The 18810-nt window shown below is 37.2% G+C and overlaps 2 protein-coding genes across 2 annotated transcripts in view; one reads left to right on the top strand and one right to left on the bottom strand.

Annotated features, from left to right (window-relative positions):
- The first annotated feature begins 2292 nt into the window (after window positions 1–2292).
- LOC116167104 lies at window positions 2293–4068 on the top strand. The gene has a single exon (XM_031482343.1). It carries the CDS (start codon window positions 2293–2295, stop codon window positions 4066–4068), a length of 1776 nt encoding a protein of 591 aa, XP_031338203.1.
- Window positions 4069–7757: 3689 nt separating this feature from the next.
- LOC116166728 (cadherin-99C-like) overlaps window positions 7758–18810 on the bottom strand; it is a 31682-nt gene continuing 20629 nt past the window's right edge. Inside the window, 21 exon segments of the mRNA XM_031481807.1 lie at window positions 7758–8011; window positions 8058–8166; window positions 8218–8462; window positions 8510–8737; window positions 8783–9267; window positions 9313–9482; window positions 9485–9589; window positions 9637–9886; window positions 13085–13201; window positions 13250–13381; window positions 13430–13639; window positions 13684–13857; window positions 13907–14191; window positions 14236–14376; window positions 14429–15034; window positions 15081–15275; window positions 15323–15541; window positions 15588–15737; window positions 15784–16170; window positions 16218–16396; window positions 16448–16513. Of these exon segments, the coding sequence (XP_031337667.1) occupies window positions 7879–8011; window positions 8058–8166; window positions 8218–8462; window positions 8510–8737; window positions 8783–9267; window positions 9313–9482; window positions 9485–9589; window positions 9637–9886; window positions 13085–13201; window positions 13250–13381; window positions 13430–13639; window positions 13684–13857; window positions 13907–14191; window positions 14236–14376; window positions 14429–15034; window positions 15081–15275; window positions 15323–15541; window positions 15588–15737; window positions 15784–16170; window positions 16218–16396; window positions 16448–16513 (4586 nt within the window). The 3' untranslated portion in view covers window positions 7758–7878.

Here is an 18810-nt window from a genome sequence, read left to right as displayed (position 1 = left end):
AGTATTTTTCAAGTATGTTCCAAATCAGTAGATAATAAAATATGGGGTGTTCCATTTAAAAAAACGAAATTTTGCAAAATCGTTTTTATTTCTTACTGAAGTTATTTAAAAAGATATTTTGAATTAAATACACATTATTATGACCACTTTTTTCCCTCTACAAGATGCTACTTTTAATTTTAAATCCGACGCTTCGTCACCGGTTAACCATCATCATGAACTTGGTTGTTTCTTATGGAAGTCTTTTTTGCTTTTTATGCCATTTGATAGAGAATTTGTTTCTGATTTCAAAAATGTAAACATCACGGTTTTTTAATATTTCTAAAATATCTTTTTTTTACCTAGAAAATTTTTTCTTGGGTAGTGTACGTACGTATTTCTTGAGTTTTTACGAATTAATAGCGTCATTTCTGATTAAAAGATAGTGATGTTTACATTTTTGAAATCAGAAAAAAATCAAATGACACAAAAAGTAAGAATGACTTCCTTAAGAAAAAACAAAAATTACGTTGATGGACGGGAGACGAAACGTCAAAATTAAAATTTAAAAATAGCATCTTGTAGAGGGAAAAAAAAGGTCATAACAATGTTTCATTTTCAGTTATTTCGAAATATCTTTTTAAATAACTTCAGTAAAAAATAAAGCGATTATGCTCCGAAAGTAGTCGGAATATTTTCAGTTTCCAAACTGCATTTTGTTAACCATTAGAATACGCAACTTTGTCAAATTTAAACTACCGACCTATCTCTTAGAGTTCCCGAGATCCCCATGGTGGCCCTCGAATTTGAATCAGCCTGTATATAAACTCTGTAGTCAAAAGGGTTGGAAACCAAAACTAAAGTGAAGCCTGGTAGCAGAACTGAATATCATTTCAAAATATATTTCACACGGCCTCATGTGCAATTGAATTAAAAGGGGTAACCACCCCCCAACTAGAAAACATAGATGTAAGACTTGATTCCAAGGTTTTCAAAATTTTGAAAAAATCATCAAATGCTAGAGTCGAGTAATTTTCTTATTAGCTCTTTTCTATGCGTTGTAATAGCTGAAATTTATTTATTTATTTATTTATTTATTTGCATACTTTACAACAGGTTACATAATACCCAATTGTAGTGTAATGTTGTTCATCCTTCTATTTGCATTAAGCTTACTACGACAAATATTAATGTTGAGATTTTTGGGTACGTATATGTATAGGGTATCTTCAGTACAATTTAAACCCCCTAATAAACCAGCTTTGAGAAAGTTAATAAAAACATATGATCCGATGTCACAACATTTTTATTAAAGGTTTAAAGTATAAATAGGAGTAGACAAAGTAACCACCTCTATCATCAATTAAAATTGATCGTGAAACGTAATTTGTAGCTGTGGTTACTCGCCCATTCCCATCACGCAATCTTATCCACATGTAAGATAAATTCGCTTAAGACGACACGCGGCAGTACGTTCCCCTTCGAAAACTCACCCCTACGCCAAATTCGTTGCTGGAAAATTCGCCAATTGATCTCAAAGGCGACGTATCCTCAAACTCGAGCCTTATTTTCTAATGGAGCAAGTTCTTAGCGAGCGCACTTTCTAGCGGAGAGAAATTTTTCTTGAGAGCGAATCATCTAGAAAGAATTTTAAGGGAGCAAATATTCTGGGGTGATCCTTCCTCGAACGAATATTTTGAGGTCTTATTTATATTCCATAGGCGTATCCCTCGGAGAGGACGAATATTCCCGAATGTCGCATAAGACTCCGAGGAGAATCTTCTACAAGCGAATATTTGTGGGAATATCTGTGGAGAGCCACGTGAATATTCCGGAAAAAATTTTCTAAAGGCTAATTTTGTGGTGGTTAAGGGTATAAGAGCGAAACTTTCCGACCTTCTGAGGGTGAATATTACGAGGCTGATCTGCCGGATCAAGTTTTCATGGGGATAATATTCTGGGTTGAAATTTACCCAGAAAAATATTGCATAACACCCAATGTTTCTATACACGTGCATAGAGTAGTATGTCCGATCGCACTTTTTGAAACTAATTAGAGAAAAGATATCTTTGAATTAATCGAAAGAGCTCGTTATCGAGGTAAGCCAAACACATTACTTTTATAGCGTTTGCACAATAACTAGGTGAGATACGATCACACGCAAACGTCGCAATTCTTTACATATAGTTGATGGCACTACTCGCACTCGAAAAATGTATGCGTTTATAGTCGCAGCAGCTTTAATCAGTTTTTTAGGCACGACGACGTGGTGTAAAATGGAACCCATTTCAAACAATTTCGTAACCACCAGAATGTCCATGTCAAAATGCGTGGGCCAGGCATCGGCTCTATTTTTTTATGAAGGTGACTTAACTGTATTATCGTTATCTATCACAGAAGTTATGAACCTGGCACCAATCGCTGGCGATGCGTTAGTTTTGGACGAGCTGTTTACCCGGAGCAATATGACGATTGTTATAAAAAAAACAAACGCTCCCGCTGGAGAATCTTACATTAAAACTATTAACAACTACATTCTGCAAATAAGACACCCAGATGAATTTGAGCAAAGCTTACAGGTATTGCGAAGTTTGCCCACGTGGAACTCCGAAGCGAAATTCTTAATCATATCGGCGGCCATCTTTTTTGATCCCAAATTTGTGGTTGACGAAATTATAAAGCAGTTATGGAGAAAGAAAGCCTTGAACGCCGTTGTGATGTTGTCCGAACCAAACAGCAGCAGTACCTTTAATGTTTATGCTTGGAACCCGTCTTGGGAATTCACTTGCGATGTTACTCCGAAAGATGTTGCGATTATTGACCGTTGTACAAACGGAAGTTTGATGGTTGGTAAAAACTGGTATCCCGACAAAATTCGCCACAATTTAAAAGGGTGTCCATTAAAGGTATTGGCGGTCATTTGGCCACCGTACGTGTTACCGCCAGTACTTGGTAAATTTATAAATGGCATTGAAGTCAAGTTGTTAAATACTATAGCGGAAGTAATTAACGGTTCCATACTATACCTGTATTCCAATACATCCCAGAAATGGGGGTACATTCATGAAAACGGTAGTGCTACAGGACCTCTGCTGGAGTTGAAAGAAGAACACTGCGATTTGCTTATTGGGTCATTTTCTGCAACTAATGAACGAAGTCGCTATTTTGATTATGCCATCTACAGTTTTCGCGAGACGCTCACTTGGTGCGTCCCTCACGCCAAAGATGCGGATAAATGGAAAAAGCTGTTAATGGTGCTACCACTTGAAATCTTTGTTTCCAACTACGTTCTTTGCATCGCTGTTGGTCTGTGTCTGTGGGGACTGTGTTCTCTTCAGTCTAATGAGCCAAACACTTACAAAAGTTTCGCCGGAGGATTACAGAATTCTTTCGCAATACTATATAATATCCCAGTAAAGGCGCAACCCAGATATACCAAAGCAAGACTCTTGTTTATACTGTGGGTGCTGTACTCATTGCACATAACCGCGGTGTACGAAAGTTCGATTATCAGTACGTTAACAAAGCCTCGATATGACCAGGAAGTCAACAACCTAGGAGATGTGTTGGAAAAAAATTGGACTGTGTGGGTTATGGAAAATCATGGGAGATACTTTCAGAAACGTAATGACGCAAACGCGTTAAAGTTAAAAAAATTGACGAAAGTTTGTGAGGACATAGCGATTTGCCTTTGGGACACTGCAATAAACAAACATTCCGCTACTTGTGCACCAAGACACGTCTTAGAATTTGCGTACCAGTACATCGATAATGAAGAACCTCTTATCCACTGTTTCAAGAACAGCATTGTGTCTATGCCTTTAGAAATGCTTTTTGTGAAGGGTTTCCCATTAACGCGCGATTTTCGCAAATTGATTGGCAGGATTACATCGTCCGGTTTAATTTCTCATTGGGAAAAGCAGGTGTACAACACAAAGTTGAAGAGTAAGGTGAACAAGGGAAGACATGGCAGCCAAAATCAACTGGGAATGTCGCATTTGGTGATGGTTTTCGTTTTACTTTTTACGGGATATGTATGTGGTTTTATAGTACTTATTATCGAATTGTATGTCATGCCTAAACTATAAATCTTACGCATTCAAATACTTAGCACATGATTTCATACAATTAGTGCATTTTTATCGCTAACAGTATGAATCGATTTCCATACGAGGGCGTTTTTTTAATTGTCTACCTCCCGGATAAAGACGTCATATGTATGTATAAGCAAATTACTCAGTTGTCACCTTCGGCAATTTTGGTAGTATTTATTGTTGCGAAAAATGAGCGACCTTAGAGCATTAAAGTTGCATTTTTTGTACTAGAAAACTAAAATAGTAAGTAGTAGAGGCGGCAAATTTGTATCAGAGTGGGTCTCGAAGGTTTTATCGTATCACGATCCAGGTTCCATTTTTCTTGGGGGGAGTCTTTTTCAAGGGAGAGTCGCACCATTTGTAACCTAAAGAAAAACACAGACTGCAGCGATATCCGTAAGCTACTTTTTTATTGTATAATAAAGTATTGGTCGATTATCTACGAATTTGTAAGGGATATTTATTTAAAGTAAGCATAATATCCTTAAAGGATCTGTGAAAATTACACATGAACAGATTTGTAGTGCATTTAATGATTAATGGTAATTTGATCAAGACAAAAGAATTAAAAAAAATTACCAGGAGTTTATTGTGCATTGTGCTATAGTAACCAAGAAATGTCAAATAATACTCTCGGGGATAGTTTGTATTTATAATATGTATTTATTTAAATACAGTTTGTATTTGAAATACATTGTTAATGGTATTTTAAATACTATAATCAGAGTACTAATAGGTTTCTCCATAAGCAATGAATTTGATTCCCTATGGTAGATATGGTATTCTAAAATACTTGCCTGCTTATTTAATTTGCATGTTTTTCATTCCATAATAAAATCAATAACATTTCAATATACGTAATTAATTTTATTGCTTAAACAATAGCCACACAGTTTATGGAGAAATATAATTTTCACGGTAGTTAAGAAAATTTAAATTGTAAGAGTAAGTTTATTGACATTTCGTAGTAAAGTTTTAAATCAGATATAATTTAATTTATTATACATTAAATTATGATATATTGATTATATACCCACTCAAAAGTTTAATTTAAGAGAAAGAGTGGAATCCAATTCTTCTCTACGTTTGCAGCATCTTCAGATGGTGAATGTTATTATTCTTGAAGGGATCCAGTGCAGTTAACGCTATGAGCAGCAACCGGTTAATATTTGGTTCATCTTAAAACAGTAAGAGACAAGCACGTAGGTAAAGGGAGGAGGAGGGGAGGGTGGGATTTATAGGGTTTAAACCTTCCCCATATATGGAAGTAGAGAAGATCAATAGCAAATTTCCAAATTACAACAGATAAATCAAATGCCCACGTTTTAACTCGGAAACTGCAATATTGCATAATGTCATTAATTTTTGCGAATAGAGGTCGAAGGTTCTGAAACCTTAAAAACAGAAACTTGCTTTGCGCAGAAAAAGGCTATAAAATTAGTTTTATAAACTTACTAGCAGCCCCGGCGAACTTCCTACCGCCTTTGGGAAATCCAGTTTTTTTGGTACCCCTGTTCCCGTGGAGAGTTCTGGGAGTTCTTTCGGAATCAGAGTCAGAGCCTTCAAAGAAACCTACGCTCTAAAAGTCTCTTTTCGACTGAAAAACTTAAAATTTTTCCCGTTCCCGTGGGAATTTCGGAAAGTGACTAACTCAGAATCTTTCGCGAGTATACGTTACGTATGCCCGCGAAAGATTCTGAGTTAGTCGTCCAATCTTTCCCCAATGTTTCATCGCAATCGAAATTAATCATTTAAATAGGCATAAGAGCCATTTTGAGGACCTGGTGGTGATGTGTTGAAAATTCACACTGTGCACATTTTAAATATTTGAAAGTATTGTGAGTAAATAGATAGCTACTTGACTTTGCTTTCTGGTACTGTTTCGTTGATTTATTTCCCCCGGGTAATACAAAAATAGGTACTGCACAATTCAACACACAACGTATAATAACAATATAATAAAAGATAAGTACAATGCATATAAATACATATGGACTGTTAGGCTACTGACCATGAGCCAAACGAACCCCTCCCATACCGACTGTATACCTACGGGCTTGGTAAGAAAAGAAAGCAACGATTCTGCAAAATAAACCGGGAAGTTAGATACCTATTTATTTACGCCAATTGGAAAAAACTTTTTACAAAAATTTACATTACAACACTCGACTTTTCCTGTTCCTTCTACTTCTTTGCATTCTAGTACTAGGCGATGAATATTTTTTTCTTTCTCTCCGCATATTCCATATTTCGTTTCTTCCTCTTCTTTCCACTTTTCCCTTCCTCTCTCCTCGTTTCAAGATCTGAACCTTGCAATTATTTTGATATTCTTTCCCTCCATTAGATACTTCGGTACCCCCTCCGTTATCACCTCCCTATACCTTTTGTTTTCTCTTGAATTCTCGCTCCTCACTCTCCACAGCTGAACTTGTACATATGTTTGTTCCTTTTTGTAAGTTCTTGTTCCATCGTTTCCCTGTTTCTCTTCTCCTTTTGACATCTGCCTTTCCGTATCCGTTTCTCTTGTAATTCACTTTCCTTTTCTCTCCTTTCCTCGAATCTTACTGCCCTGCATCCGGACCCTATTCTTTATATTCTTCATTTTTATTTCCTCCTCTTGTATGTAATCTGGTGTCCTTCTTTGTATTCGTTCTAATTCGTCCCGTCCTTTCCTTCCCCATACTTCCGCCGCTCTATACATCAAAACCCCTTCCACCATTGCATCAAAAAGGTGTTCTTTTTAATTCTTAACTCCTATCCCCACACCTGCCTCATCGTTACTCCCTTCCCAAATCTTATCATCCCGGTACCTCTCTATTTTTTATCATCATTTCCTTCATCTGTTTTTCTTCTGTTGCCAATAAGTCTGTGTCATCCGAGTAATCCACGGACCATATCTTTCTTTTTCTCATCGCGATTCCTCTACTTTGTCTTAATGTTTTTTCCATATGTCTTATATTAAACAAGGTGGGGCTAAGTGGGCATCCCTCTCTCAATCCTTTTGTTATCCAGAACACTTATGAGTTATGACTCGTTTCCTCCTATATCCTTACCCTACTTCTTGTCTCTACATATAACTCATTTATTCTGTTCTTTAAATTTTTGTCTATTTTCCATTTTTCATCATTTCCCATACCTTTTCCCTTTCTACTCTGTCAAACGCTGCCCTTTCCGCTGTTTTTGTCCAATTTCTTTTGTCTTTTGTGCCCTTTTGTTTAATACATATACACGGTCGATCGATCTTTATTAAAAACAAAATGAATGCGTTAGGAGCCGATAAACCTGAGGAATTGGAACTGAAATTGGAGCGGATTAAAAAAAATGTTTGTCGAAATTGAGGCATTCTAGCTATAATTGGCATAGGAGTCCAAAGAAAGAAATCAGCGTTTTTTTATTGTACGTAGTAAATACACCAGGGGTATCACTATAGGTTTTATCCTTAGGGGGAAAAGGGGCGCGGTTTCATCCCGGAAAAATAATTGGCGGTTATAGCTTTAAGCACCGCACTTATTTCATGTATGACCTAGTCAATACTCAATAAGCAAATTCAAAGAAATAAATACCTACAATAAAAAGAGAGGAAAATGTATATATGTATATTTACCCGAAAATAGCTTTGCGTGTTAGTTGCCAAGGTGATTTAGCCGTTTTGATAGAATGCAAGTGATATATAATGTCGAATATAGAAAACTAAACATAAATATTTATTTAAAAACAAAAATACAAAGATGGCTTCAAATTTTCATAATAATATACCTAAAACCTGCTTAGTTTGCTAAATTTCTTTACAGTATGTATAAATATCTACAATTCCGTCGTTGTTTCGATGGGCGAATGATCACTGTATGAGAAACCTAGATGAGAGTAGTCTTTTTTCTCTCTAAACATCACATTGTCGTTTGTTGGACTTGTACTCATTTCATCGTCGTCTGATGATCTGCAAGGGCACCATTAGGTGTAGGATTCACTATATGGAAGCTTACCGATGATACATGCGATCACGATCTAGTTTTGATTGTAATAAATTGTGATCACCGACGCTCGATGCTCTGACTGTTGTCTCGGACTCGCTACTGACAGGGCTTCGTTGATCTGAAAAGAAGCGTGGAAACTCCCCGCTAGAAATTGCAACCTTATTCTTACTGTATTTCTTTAAATTATTATCCTTTGATATGTAACTAACGTTGTCTAAACTAAACGCATGGTTTTTATTGCTAAAGTCTAAATGTAAGTCGTTGTATTCGTCTTGGTCGTCCACCGGTACGCACATTTGTAGTACCTGCGTTTCGTACTCCTTCAGGTTGGGCTCTACGTACACCGTGTCGTAGCGCGTTGGGCTTGAGGGGGTAACATACGACCGTTGCATTTGGTCCTTGAAAGATTTGTATCTGGAAACACATCACTAGCGCCACCCTTTACAATCTCAAACCCTCACCTGGACCACGAGACACAGATGTAGATGATACCGATCGTTCCAAATATAAATATAATACAGGCTATAATGATGAGAGCATAGGGGAAAACTTCTCCGTTAAAAGCGGCTATGGCTGTCGATTTTGGCTTTATTAATACAATGGGGGTGTGAATGTTGAAGGCGGTGTGTTTTATTTGGCCGGTCACATAAAACGTGATGTTGTCCATTGACGCCTTGTCAAAAATTACCCTGGAATGTAAAATTACACAGTTGTACCTTACGCGTCTACTGTACCGTTCAACAATCGAGTCATTGACGGGAAGAATGGAATCGGTGCTTGGGTCGATGACATAAAACCAAATATCGGTTCCATGGGGGTCAACCTCCAAGGTACCATTCTCTCCGATGTATTCCCGTGTATTTAGTCTCTCTACTCCTACTATTAGGCCAGTTTGGTCTTGAATGGCGTGTATAATTGTATCGGTCTTGATGGCAACGACGTCCGGTTTCGCATCCCCTATTACCAGAATCATTCGGTTTATTTCCGAAATAAGGTTTACAATCAGCTCCATGTCAACCGAGTTGAAGTCAGTTTTGGCGTTTGGATTATCTCTTGCCGTAACTGTCAATCGTAATGGGAGATCGTCGTTTAACGCACTTAAGCTACGTTTCGTTTTTATTATTCCTGTACCTGGATCAATCGCAAAGTACTCCCTACTGTAGTTGCCAGAGAGGGAATACTTCAGTTTGCCAAATTTACCGCTGTCTTTATCGTCCGCCTAAATACACACTTTACGCATGTCGTAAGTGAGTTTGAAACTTACCTTGGTTTGAGTTACGGTGGTTGATACTGGAGCATTGTCGGGTATTGCTGCATAGTACTTTCCACCGTAATTTTCCGAGAGAATAAAGAAAGGTGCGTTATCGTTGATATCGGCCACGTTAATTGTAACTTGCGTTGTGCTAAAGTCGCGATTAATAAAGCCTTGTAAGAAATCAGTTGGACTTCTAATTGGTACGACTCCTCATTTTCGTAATCTAAGCTTCCATTCAGGTGCAAAGCGCAGTTTCGTTCCTCCGTTATGTTCACCTTAAATTTCCCTACAATACTGAGTGAAAAGGGCCCTTTCTTTCATAGCTGAAGGTACCTTGCGTGTTTCCAGAAATGATGTGACACTTCAGAGGAATATTAGTGCCGTGCGCCCGACTGTTGACAATCGTCAACGTCTTGATCAAATCTCCGTCGGTTGCGTTTTCGAAAACCTGTACACTGTAGGCATTGTCGGCGAAGCGTAATCCTACCTCAGGCGCTACTGTTGCAACATGCTGTATATAGACTTCCACGGTTATTACTGAAGACAGCTGAGGGTCACCCAAATCGTAGGCGCGCACATCGATCTGGAACAACACTTGTAGCTTGTCATTACACCTACAGAGGGGTAATCCACTGGGGAGGGAACCAGATATTCTTAGGGAATTATTGAATTACATTTATTCTAACAATGAAATTGCAACTTTGATTTGTGTTCTATCGTCTTCGTAAAACAGTTTTTTCCCTTATTAGCATGATTATTGTGAATTAGGCCCTAGGGGATCATTGTATCAGTTTCTTGATTATTTTTACAATCCACGATTTAGTACAAATTACACGCGAAATTATTTTTGGGTAACTTATGAGCTAAAAAAAAGCTCAATCATGTACTGATTACTGATTATAAGTATTGCAGTAAGGTATGCTTTAAAAATTCTTATACCAATAGGAAAACGGCTTACACAAAACTACTAAATTTAAATTGTAATATTGGATCGCTATTGAGATATTTTAAAAATTCATGATCTCAAAGTATATTTTACAGAGCGTTTAGTAATTTTTCATATACACACGTAGAGTATACTGCAGTCCAGTACCTAAATATTGAGATTTTTGTTAATTTTTATAGACTCATTTTCTTTATTTATACATATTGAGTATTTCAGCTTCCTAGCTTGAGCTAGATGACTATTACGATCATCGTTTTTTGGACATGCCAAAATTTCATCAAATGTCGACGTTTATTTTAAGCAACTTTTAAAGAATAACATTTTTGTTCCGAGATAACGACTCGACGGTTTTGTTTAAATTTTAGATCTGTATAGTAATCATACGGAAACGAAAAACAACGGACTGGATTTTGAAAAAAAATATTTGGAGTGTCATAAAGGCCACGAACTTTATTTTTCTTATCGCAACGCAAAATTTCTATTAAACTATGCGAAAGACTTTCTTGTTCTGTGTACAACCTACGAACATTATGGTTTTCTACCAAATTTTTTTTTCGACAAAACGGATATTTTGATTTCTTTCAAATTTTGGCAGGGTTCATCAGACATAAAAGACTCGAAAAGACTTTTTTAAAATTATCTGCTTTGAGCTAGGAAGCTGTTCTGTCAAGAATTTGGCATCTGATCTTCATTTTCACTATAAGGATTTCCTAAACCGCAAGAGAAACAAAGTCGCTTAAGTAGGCAAAGTTATGCAGAATTTTATGCTAATTAATTTTTCGTTTCAAAATTTCTTGTAACTCTACAATTGTTAAGCTCTGCTCAAAAAACCGAAAAATGTGATTTTCGAGAATGGACTGGCGATCAAAAGATATCAAAAAATAATTTTAACAAACCCTAGTGATTGTTTCTCATCTTTCTATATCAACTTTGTTATTTCTTATGGACGCCATAGTGAATTTTTTTCACTCGATAGAGAAATCCAGTTGCCAAATGTTGACAGAGCAGCTTCCTAGCTCAAAGCAAATATTTAACAAAAAAAAAACGTTTTTGACAGTCTGACATCATTTATGTCTAATATGCATTGCCAAAAGTCATATTAATTTGCTGTATGTGCCGTTTTATTACTTAAACACTACATTGTTTCCCACAGGAAAATTGTTGATGACCTCTTACAGAATTCAATATAATTTGGATGTCATATCTTAAATTAAACGATAATTAATTACGCTAAATTTTGTACTGGGACGTAAATAAGCTAAAAACGAATCTGCGAAATACTGAGTAGGGCGAATGCTATGCAACACAAAATATAAACGTCTATTTTGCAAAATTTATAGATTTACTAAATTCAGAAATTAATGATTGTCAGTTGCACAACAATATGCCCAAAAAATTAACTAAAGCTAAATCTGTTACCCTCTGGTAGAACATTAATCTGTTAAAAAAACGCAAAAAAAAAGAAGGAAGCTTTATATGTAGCCAAGAAGCGTCCTTACGACTGCAATTTTAACTTATATTATATTATAAAAACATAGCTCCTTTAATTGTACCTGTTCTTGTTCATAGCTAACCTAAGTTTTAGTACTGGTAAATTTCCTGAAGTCTTAAAATTAAGTGTGATAGTTCCAATTTTCAAAAAAGAGCCTACGATAAGGTTGGATAATATAAAGCCAATCAGCTTATTAGTATCAGTGTTTTCAAAGATTTTAGAGATCCCAAATTAATAATACCAATTACTTAGTAATCAATTCGGAAATTAATCTTGAAGGTTTGCATTGAAGTTTACAATGAATTTTTTATAGCAATAATTTCATGACTTGCTTATAATTATTTATTTTTCGTTTATTGTCTGCAATTTCTTATTTATGTATTTATATCAAATATATTGGTATTTCCGATTTTATATTTTTTTCTCTATCTAGGTAGTGTAAAAATCCAATATGATGTCCATAAGAAATAAGAAAGTTGATGTGATTGACTCGAAACCCACAAGTCATAAAACTTTGATTTTAGCATCGTCAGAAAGCTAAAAAAAATCACTAAAAGTTTGTAAAATTATTTTCTGATATCTTCCAACATAAATGAACGCTAGCACGTTCTCGGAAATTACATTTTTCGGTTTTTTGGTCATAACTACGAGAACTTTTGAAAGGGAAAATTAATCAGCATAAAATTCTACATAACTTTGCCAATTTAAGCGACTTTGTATCTCTTACGGTTTACCATAGTCAAAATGAAAAAAAAACTCACCTTGTACAATAATATCTTTTTTTATTTCTGTAAGATACAAATTTTTAGGCCAAATTTGCCGCCCCCTGAAATTTGCCGCCCTAGGCTCCAGCCTACTCAACCTGCTGGTACATCCTCAACTGGATCGGGGTGAATTTATTAGAGACCGTGAATTCAAGACAAAAACCTGAATCCTGACCAGCAACTTAGGCTTAGTGAGACTGCTGAGAGCATAAAATTCAACTTGTAGAAAATGTCAAACCCATCAAATAGCGACATTATCCAGTTTCGCCTGCTTTATTGAATTGCAGCAAATGTTGGATAAGGGTGCCATCGAACCCTGGACTAGTCCTTTCAGTTGCCCGCTTGTGATGGTAAAAAAAGATTGGGCCGGTTCGTCAGCTCAATAAAGTTACTAAGGTCTACATTCTGTATTGGCTACGGTATGTCAGATTTTTAACCACTTTGGACATAAAATCGGCTTCGAAAATACAGTTCCAAGAAATTATTCAGTAACTGCGGAAGTTACATGAAAATTATGAAATATTTGGGATTTGGTGTACATATTCCAGTCGACAAATTACCCCCCGTTGCAACTCTTACCTGGTACTCTGTGTCAATTTCTTTCCGAAAATCATTAATGACCTTTAAAATGCCCGAATCAGGATCGATCTGGAAGTAATTAGTTGCCTTGCCTCTTCCAATCACCTCGTATCGGACCTAGACAGCAGAGAAATTAAATTGAAAAGCGGAAAGGAGGAGGCTTACTTTGTTACCCGGCGCGGTACCGTCGGAGTCTGTTGCGATGAGATTCGTAACGGAGGTACCGATCGAAACGTCGTCGTCCAAAGTTATGGGGTGCGGAATTATGGTGAACACTGGTGGAATATCGTTGCGATCCTAAAACAAATGGCTTAACTTCCAACTATTGGCAAATTTCCTGATTACCTCCACATGAACCATCACCTTTGTGGTACTTCCTTTTTCATTTGACATATTTTCTAGGGTTCCTATTACTAAAACATGCTCATTCTCCCGCTCGTAATCCAAACCCCTTGTCGTGTAAACAGATCCCGTAGTTTCATCAATTCTAAAGAGATCGGTCGGGCCTTGTTGAATGACGTAAGTGATTTTCTTGATGGTGTCCGGATCTTGTGCCTAGAAATGACGTGATCATTTTGTATAACTGATGCCACTTATACCATGACTGCAGTCACAAAGTAGTCGGGTATGTTTTCGGGTACCGATGCCTCGTAAACGGACTGACGAAATATAGGAACTTCATCTTCAATATCGATTACTGCAATTGACACTGTAGCGGTGGCAATTCTCGGATCGGGAGCACCATCTTTTGCGGTGATCACGAATTGGTAACTCTAGAAATATCGAATAACGCCTTTCCCTTTGTTTCCAAATCGGACTCACCTGCTGTTCTTCGTAATCTAAGGCTTGAGTCGTGGTTACCTCCCCTGTTTCACGGTCGACATTAAAAGGAAGACCGCTGGGAATTGAATAACTGATGACGGCGTTTACCCCTTCATCTGCATCCGTAGCGTGCACGAACCCAACGGTAGTTTTGCTAATACCTTCTTTGACAGAGAAGGTGTAGGGATCTCCGATAAACTCAGGATTCTTGTCGTTGACGTCAGTGATTTTAATGTTAACTATAACAGTGCTGGACAATTTCCCATTGTCTTCCGCTTTGATTACCTACAACTCTTCGGTTAAAAGTTGATTAATTGTGTTTACGGTACCAATTGATAGCGGGTTAAGTCTTCCCTGTCTAACTTCCGAATCACTGTCAGTACGCCCGAGGTCGCGCCGATCGCAAACTGTCTTAAGTCGTTACCGGAGACAATACTATAAGAAACTGGGTCGTTTTCTGGGTCAACTGCCTGGAATTAAACACTCGAGCATCCCATTCAGCCTAAATTGCAAGAAACTTACCACAATAGTAGCGACCGTGGAGTTAATAGTCGCCCCTTCGCTCACCTCTATGTCGTACACCGCCTGTTCGAAAACCGGACTTTTTGTATTGGGACCCGGACTCACTGTTACCTCAACAATAACTTGGCTATTCAACCCTCCTCTGTCAGTCGCTTTCACAGTCAAACTGTACTGTTCACCAGCGTGCAACTTTCCAACAGTCTCGAGGAGTCCAGTCTTCGAGTTTATAATAAATTTATTATTGCCATTGTTCGAAACGTGGTAAATTGAGTATGTTACAAGCGCGTTTTCCCCCACGTCGTTATCTGTTGCGGTAACCGTTATAATCGGGCGTCTAGTGTCACCTGCAGGTACCGTGACTGGTGGTACCATGGGCAGTACAGGTGGATTATCGTTAACGTCATTCAAGTGAATCGTTAGGGATATGGGCGGACTGGCGGCCTTTCCTTTTTTCTCGCGTGCGACGACTTGAAATCGAAATCGACCAGGATTTGGCGGATCACGGTCGAGATTATTATCGTTCACGATAAGGTGGCCTTGGGAGTCGATGTCAAAGAATGGCGTCGTAAGTTCGTACACATACTCGGGTTTTATGTCGTTAGGACCCTGAGTAATACAAATTTAATGAGGAGACGCTTGGATGAATACTCACAAAATCTTTGTCTACCACTGTGAATTCCAACGGTTTTCCTTCGGAATCCACGACTACGGTTCCCACTGGAGAATTTTCATCCACGAAACCTTCGGCTGATGACACGAAGATTTCGGGTGGATTCGCGTCCACAGGTTTAACCGTTATAAGCAGTTTGGCGGTAGTTGAGCGCTTTGCTTCTGATTTTTCTTGTGCCTGAATAGGTGCGTCATTTTACTGAGATATGATCGATTGTTTGTTACCTTGATGATGATTGTAAACATTTTGGTGGTGGAGGTGTCTACTGCCTTAATTTGGTGTATAGCTCCCGTTTCTGAATTGATTTTGAAATACTCAGAGTAAGACAGTGGGGTGCCGCTTGCAAAGCTGTATTCAATAGGGGAGTTGATCGTATCCATGTCTACCGCTTGAATCCTTTCGGGGTATATTGCAAGTACTCCGTGGAGTATGCCGCTTGATACCTAAACTAATAGTGTTACTACCTTCATTTGGCAATTAGGCGAGTACCGAAGCAGAATATTCAGGATTGATGCAAGCGCCGTCGAGTAACATACAACCTTGATAAATAAACGCAGGGTTCTGGTCATCGTCGTCTTTAATATTCACCGTAAGCGTTGTAGTTGATGACAGTCGTTCTTCGACATTCTTTGCTCGGTCCTAGAACACTACGTCAAAAATGTTGCGGGAAGATGCACCAACTTACGGACGCAACAATGGTGACGTAGTACCGCTGGGTCTTTTCGTAATCAAGCGTTCTATTGACAGTTATCTGTCCTTGATGGGGCAGGTTGATCGCGAAGAATCCGTAACCATCAGCACTCGTCACCCTCGCCCTTCCAATACCTTGCTCGTAGCCAACTCCCGTCGAGTTTCCCTCGACTATCTTGTACTCGACGAGACCGTTAACTCCGATATCTTTATCTTTGGCCAAGACATGATGGTAAATCGTCGTTCCAATTGGTGTCAATTCAGATATACTAACTTCGTAAGGTGTATTTATAAATTCAGGTGCATTATCGTTAATATCAGTCAGTCTTACAATCACAGGAATGGTTTTCTTCTTACGCGTCAACTTTACTGTACATGATAACTGAAAAATTCGTAAAATGAAACGTTGTAAAGAAAGGACCAAATTACCTGAAAGACTATATGAGATAAACTATCTTCATCCCTATCTAATGGTGACAGTAATTGCAGCTTTTTTCCGTTAAGAAAAAAGATCGGCGCCCCCTTTGGAAAAACTAAATCTAGAAAAACGTCTACGTTGGGTTCACCTCCTATTGGTAACTCTGGCGGGTTTGTCTCTTGGCTTACGGCTGAAATTGCTTTACGTAATTTACGTTAAGTATTAAATAATAAGCACTTACATGTCCCTCTACTTTCTTCTATATCTACAATTATATTTGATTGACCGTTTTCTACCTCGCATGGTCCTAAAAAATGATAACACATTAAGCAGGTAATGCAGAAATTTAAGTGTTGATGCGGTCTAAATGTTTAGACGAAAGTTTCAAGTCACTGTTCTCGTTTTGGAAAAATGACCTAAATTTATGTAACCTTGATGAGACTCCTGGGAAAATCGATTGCGTATTTAATTTTGTCAATATAAGAACTGTAATATACGTAATATGGCACCCTTATATGGCATGTGGTAATTAGCTACATAGTCGTCTGCACTCAATGTAAAAAAATTGAATAATCGCTTTCGTCAGATCATATCCAGAAGTGATTGTGAGTAATTACACAGAGACTTGTAAATACTTCATTCTCTTTCACAGTTGTAACTAGCATAATTGTTTGATTTGCTATAATGGCAATTAGTATTGATCAAAGCACTTCTTTTTGGAAACTTTTGGCACCATTGTGCTACATTGTAACATAACGATGCCATTAAGGCGCATCTAAACTGTTCTGTACGTGAGTTAAGCCGCGGACTTGTTAATCCTCATAATTATGCTAGTTAGCATAATTTAATCAGGTTAATTTTGACAAGCAGCATGATGTTGGAGACAAATTACTGACATAATACAAACTGAAATTGATAAGCCCTAGCATTGCTTTTTTTGTCTGCATCAGGATGTTCTTCAAAACATGTATACTTACACCGTTCGGAATTTGCTTGCATCTAAGGCTAATACTCAACATTCAAGAGGGCGAATGATTTGTACAAAGACAATCTATAACCTGATCGACTCAGGCCGACTGATTTTTTTAGTCCAACCCCCCGTTACTTTATTAACTCAAAACTCAACCCCAATGCTTCGAATGAACTAAAGAATTACATGAGAATTATCTAGTTTTGTTTTATAGACTGGTTTTTCACTTTTTCTTTTGATATACTCGTCAGAATTGTATCAAAATTAATTCGTTAATTAAAATTCGGTGTTAGCGATTGTTTTTAAAGCTTATTTCATTGTATAATAAAAAAGGAATTGTAAAACGTTACAAGAAGAAAAAAAAAGCGGACAAGATTTAAGTGCCTTTCCAAGTTTTTAAGCTCCGAACGTTCCACAAATGTGCATTTTGAAAGAATCGTATTCCTTTGCTTTCCCATTTCTCTGTAATTCAGAAACTTTCTTGTCAGATTTTTCTTTTAGAAACAGGACAATTCTCCCAAAATTGTGCGTTCTGAAAAAAGGGCCACGGCGAATAACATTTTAAGGAAATGTTAAGTTTTTCTCAGAATTGTATGAAATAATAGGTTATCATTGCTAAAGAATATTCATTGATATTTGTATTCGCAATTAACACATTTCACAAGATTAATTAAAATCAAATTAGGTACTTGTGTAAACTACGGCACACGACGTGTTCGTTTTTTTGAACGGAAAAAAATTTAAATAAATTATTCTGTATAGTATAAAATAATGAGTGAATTTACAGTGCGTTTGAAATAAGGGGGTCACCTCAATATCTCTTTTATTTGGCGAGATACGAAAAATTTGTCAAATATAGTTTTATATGTGACATTACGATTTATCTGATCGTATATTCAAACTTCAGGCCCAACTTCCGGTTTAACCGAAAATCGATGCAACTTTTGTTTTTCAAATACAATGCCTATGTTTTTTTACGATATTTGAAAAGAGCAATCAATTTTCTGTACGTCAACACAAAATATGCATATGGTTGATATGCAAAAAATCGAGTTCCCTGTGCCCACAAGTACCTTTAGCAAGTTAAGGATCAATCTACATTAGAGACAGTGTGGCCATATGCTCATATCCGCCATTTTTTTTCAAATTTATCATTGAGCTTATGGTGCTATTTACGCAAATGCCCATTTCTTTTCAGTTATCAATCGTAATAACCTGGGAAAAATGAACAAAAAGCCTTCACGTTCAGGCATATACTGAAAACAAAGACCTTATCGCCGTTTTTTTTCATTATTTACATTGTTCATAATGGATTGCCTCGCAGAAACACATTTTCTCTTACTTTTCTGACAATTTTCAGTTTTCGTTTTCCATCCACTCTAGTTTTTTCCTACATGTCGGTTTCAAAAGTGTCTAAAATTCAACATGCTAGAGATATGAATTTAATTTTACTTAGGTACTTCGAGAAAAAATTACGACAACATACGAGAACTTGAGAAAAAATCTTTGAGGAAATTTGAGAATCATTTGAGAGTAAATAGGGGAGAATTTAAGGGAGCTTATAGGAAGTGTTGATAAAAATCGTGATTTTTCTGTAAATTAAAAATAATCAGATTGTTTACTTGAATCGATTT

The sequence above is a fragment of the Photinus pyralis genome, unplaced genomic scaffold, assembly GCF_008802855.1.
Source record: "Photinus pyralis isolate 1611_PpyrPB1 unplaced genomic scaffold, Ppyr1.3 Ppyr1.4_LG3b, whole genome shotgun sequence".
NCBI lineage: Eukaryota > Metazoa > Arthropoda > Insecta > Coleoptera > Lampyridae > Photinus > Photinus pyralis.
Note: the sequence above shows the minus strand (reverse complement) of the source record. Positions and strands in the feature narration are given on the sequence as shown.

Coding starts and splice junctions, on each gene's coding strand:
- LOC116167104 (XM_031482343.1), top strand. CDS start 2,293: ATGTCCATGTCAAAATGCGTGGGCCAGGCATCGGCTCTATTTTTTTAT.